General features: G+C 50.9%; 1 protein-coding gene across 1 annotated transcript; it reads left to right on the top strand.

The window, feature by feature from the left end:
- Positions 1 to 266: 266 nt before the first annotated feature.
- Adrb2 (adrenoceptor beta 2) lies at positions 267 to 2,278 on the top strand. Its single transcript, XM_051200920.1, has one exon. It carries the CDS (start codon positions 474 to 476, stop codon positions 1,728 to 1,730), a length of 1,257 nt encoding a protein of 418 aa, XP_051056877.1. The 5' UTR covers positions 267 to 473; the 3' UTR covers positions 1,731 to 2,278.
- Positions 2,279 to 2,484: the final 206 nt, after the last annotated feature.

Genomic DNA, 2,484 nt, shown 5'->3' with positions numbered 1-2,484 from the left:
TTGCACAGCAGCCCCAGAATTCTGTCTCTGAGGCCCTGCTAGGGTAGCTGGGAGGGAGTGGTGGCTTGGCCTCTGGGGAGCAGTGGGGCCCCGCCCGGACCAACCCCAAGAGGAGGCGGGCTAGGCAGGGAGGGTTGGCCCTTGGTGCCTCGCCCCTCCGGGCATGCGACCGTGCCATTGGCTCAAAGTTGTTGCACGTCACCGGGCAATTCTCCTAAAGTCCGGTGCACATAACGGGCAGGGCGCACTGTGAGACTGCTTCTCCAGGGTTTAGGCTGCAGCTAGCAAGCATCGCGAGCCCCGAGCAACCCACGAGCTGTGTGTCCAGGACGCGCCCCCAGCACAGCTATCTACAGCCTCTGAATGAAGCTTCCAGGAGTCCGCCCTCGGCCGGCTGCACCCTGTCGGAGGTGCACCCGCTGAGAGCGCCAGGGGGCTGAAAGCCTGTGAGCTCACCTGCTAGTCTGCCAGCCATGGGGCCACCCGGGAACGATAGTGACTTCTTGCTGACACCCAACGGAAGCCATGCGCCAGACCACAACATCACTCAGGAACGGGACGAAGCATGGGTGGTAGGTATGGCCATCCTCATGTCGGTTATCGTCCTGGCCATCGTGTTTGGCAACGTGCTGGTCATAACAGCCATTGCCAAGTTCGAGAGACTACAGACGGTCACCAACTACTTCATAACCTCCTTGGCGTGTGCTGATCTAGTCATGGGCCTAGCGGTGGTGCCGTTTGGGGCCAGTCACATCCTTATGAAAATGTGGAATTTTGGCAGCTTCTGGTGCGAGTTCTGGACTGCCATTGATGTGTTATGCGTCACAGCCAGCATTGAGACCCTGTGTGTGATAGCAGTGGATCGCTACATTGCTATCACATCGCCATTCAAGTACCAGAGCCTGCTGACCAAGAATAAGGCCCGGATGGTCATCCTAATGGTGTGGATTGTATCCGGCCTTACCTCCTTCTTGCCCATCCAGATGCACTGGTACCGTGCCACCCACCGGGAAGCCATCGCCTGCTATCACACGGAGACTTGCTGTGACTTCTTCACGAACCAGGCCTATGCCATTGCTTCCTCCATTGTGTCTTTCTACGTGCCTCTAGTGGTCATGGTCTTTGTCTATTCCAGGGTCTTCCAGGTGGCCAAAAGGCAGCTCCAGAAGATAGACAAGTCTGAGGGAAGATTCCACTCCCAAAACCTCAGCCAGGTGGAGCAGGATGGGCGGAGTGGACACGGACTCCGAAGGTCCTCCAAGTTCTGCTTAAAGGAGCACAAGGCCCTCAAGACTTTAGGCATCATCATGGGCACATTCACCCTCTGCTGGCTTCCCTTCTTCATTGTCAACATCGTGCATGTGATCCAGGACAACCTCATCCCTAAGGAAGTTTACATTCTCCTTAACTGGTTGGGCTATGTCAATTCTGCCTTCAATCCCCTCATCTACTGTCGGAGTCCAGATTTCAGGATTGCCTTCCAGGAGCTTCTATGCCTCCGTAGGTCTTCTGCGAAAGCCTATGGGAACGGCTACTCCAGCAACAGTAATGGCAAAACAGAGTACATGGAGGAGGCCAGTGGATGTCAGCTGGGGCAGGAAAAAGAAAGTGAACTGCTGTGTGAGGACCCCCCAGGCACCGAAAGCTTTGTGAACTGTCAAGGTACTGTGCCCAGCCTTAGCCTTGATTCCCAAGGGAGGAACTGTAGTACAAATGACTCACCGCTGTAATGCAGGCGCTCTGCTTTTTAAGACACTAACCAGACTATTTAACTTAAGTGTAATAACTTTAGACTAAAATTGTATAGAGATTTGCAGAAGGGGAGCATCCTTCTGCCCTTTTTTTTTATTTTATTTTTTTAAGCTGCAAAAAAGAGAAAGAGAGAGAAGGAGGGAAACTGTGTTTGAATGCTTATTTGTTTCTTGTGCAATTCAGTTCCTCTTTGCATGGAACTTAAAAGTTTCTGTCTGAAGTGTGTTGGTTCTAGAGGACTGTCTGTATGTTTAGATGATTTTTCCATGTTTCTACCTCATTGGTCAAGTATTAGGGGATACTATATATTGCTGCTAGTAATTTGTATCTGAAGGAAATTTTCCTTCCTGTACCCTTGGACTTGACAATCCTGTGTCTTGGACCTTTCTGCTGTGAATATACACTCTCCCCCGCTCCACTTATTTGCTCAAATGGAGTGTTGTAGGCAGGGATCTGAGGGACAGCTTCAGTTGTTTTTTTCTGAGCAAAGTCTAAAGTTTACAGTAAATAAATTGTTTGACCATGATTTCATTGCACCTGTTTCTCCAAAACCTCTTGACTCTGGAGTGCCCTTGTCTTACCCACTGGAAGCCACAGGTAACTATGTGTCGTAACTGCTGAGTGGCTTAATGGTGGAAGGATACAAGAATGGCATGCACAGATTGCCTAGCCCTTCTGTGTGCCTTTGGATCTCTGGATGCAAACCTGTGTCTTCCCTAATTTTACTTGTGC

The sequence above is a fragment of the Phodopus roborovskii genome, unplaced genomic scaffold (assembly GCF_943737965.1).
Source record: "Phodopus roborovskii unplaced genomic scaffold, PHOROB, whole genome shotgun sequence".
Classification (NCBI taxonomy): Eukaryota; Metazoa; Chordata; class Mammalia; order Rodentia; family Cricetidae; genus Phodopus; species Phodopus roborovskii.
The sequence above is the reverse complement of the archived record's forward strand: the minus strand, read 5'-3'. Positions and strand labels throughout refer to the sequence as shown.

Bases quoted from the DNA above. Each gene is read 5' to 3' on its own strand.
- Adrb2 (XM_051200920.1), top strand. From the start codon at position 474: ATGGGGCCACCCGGGAACGATAGTGACTTCTTGCTGACACCCAACGGA.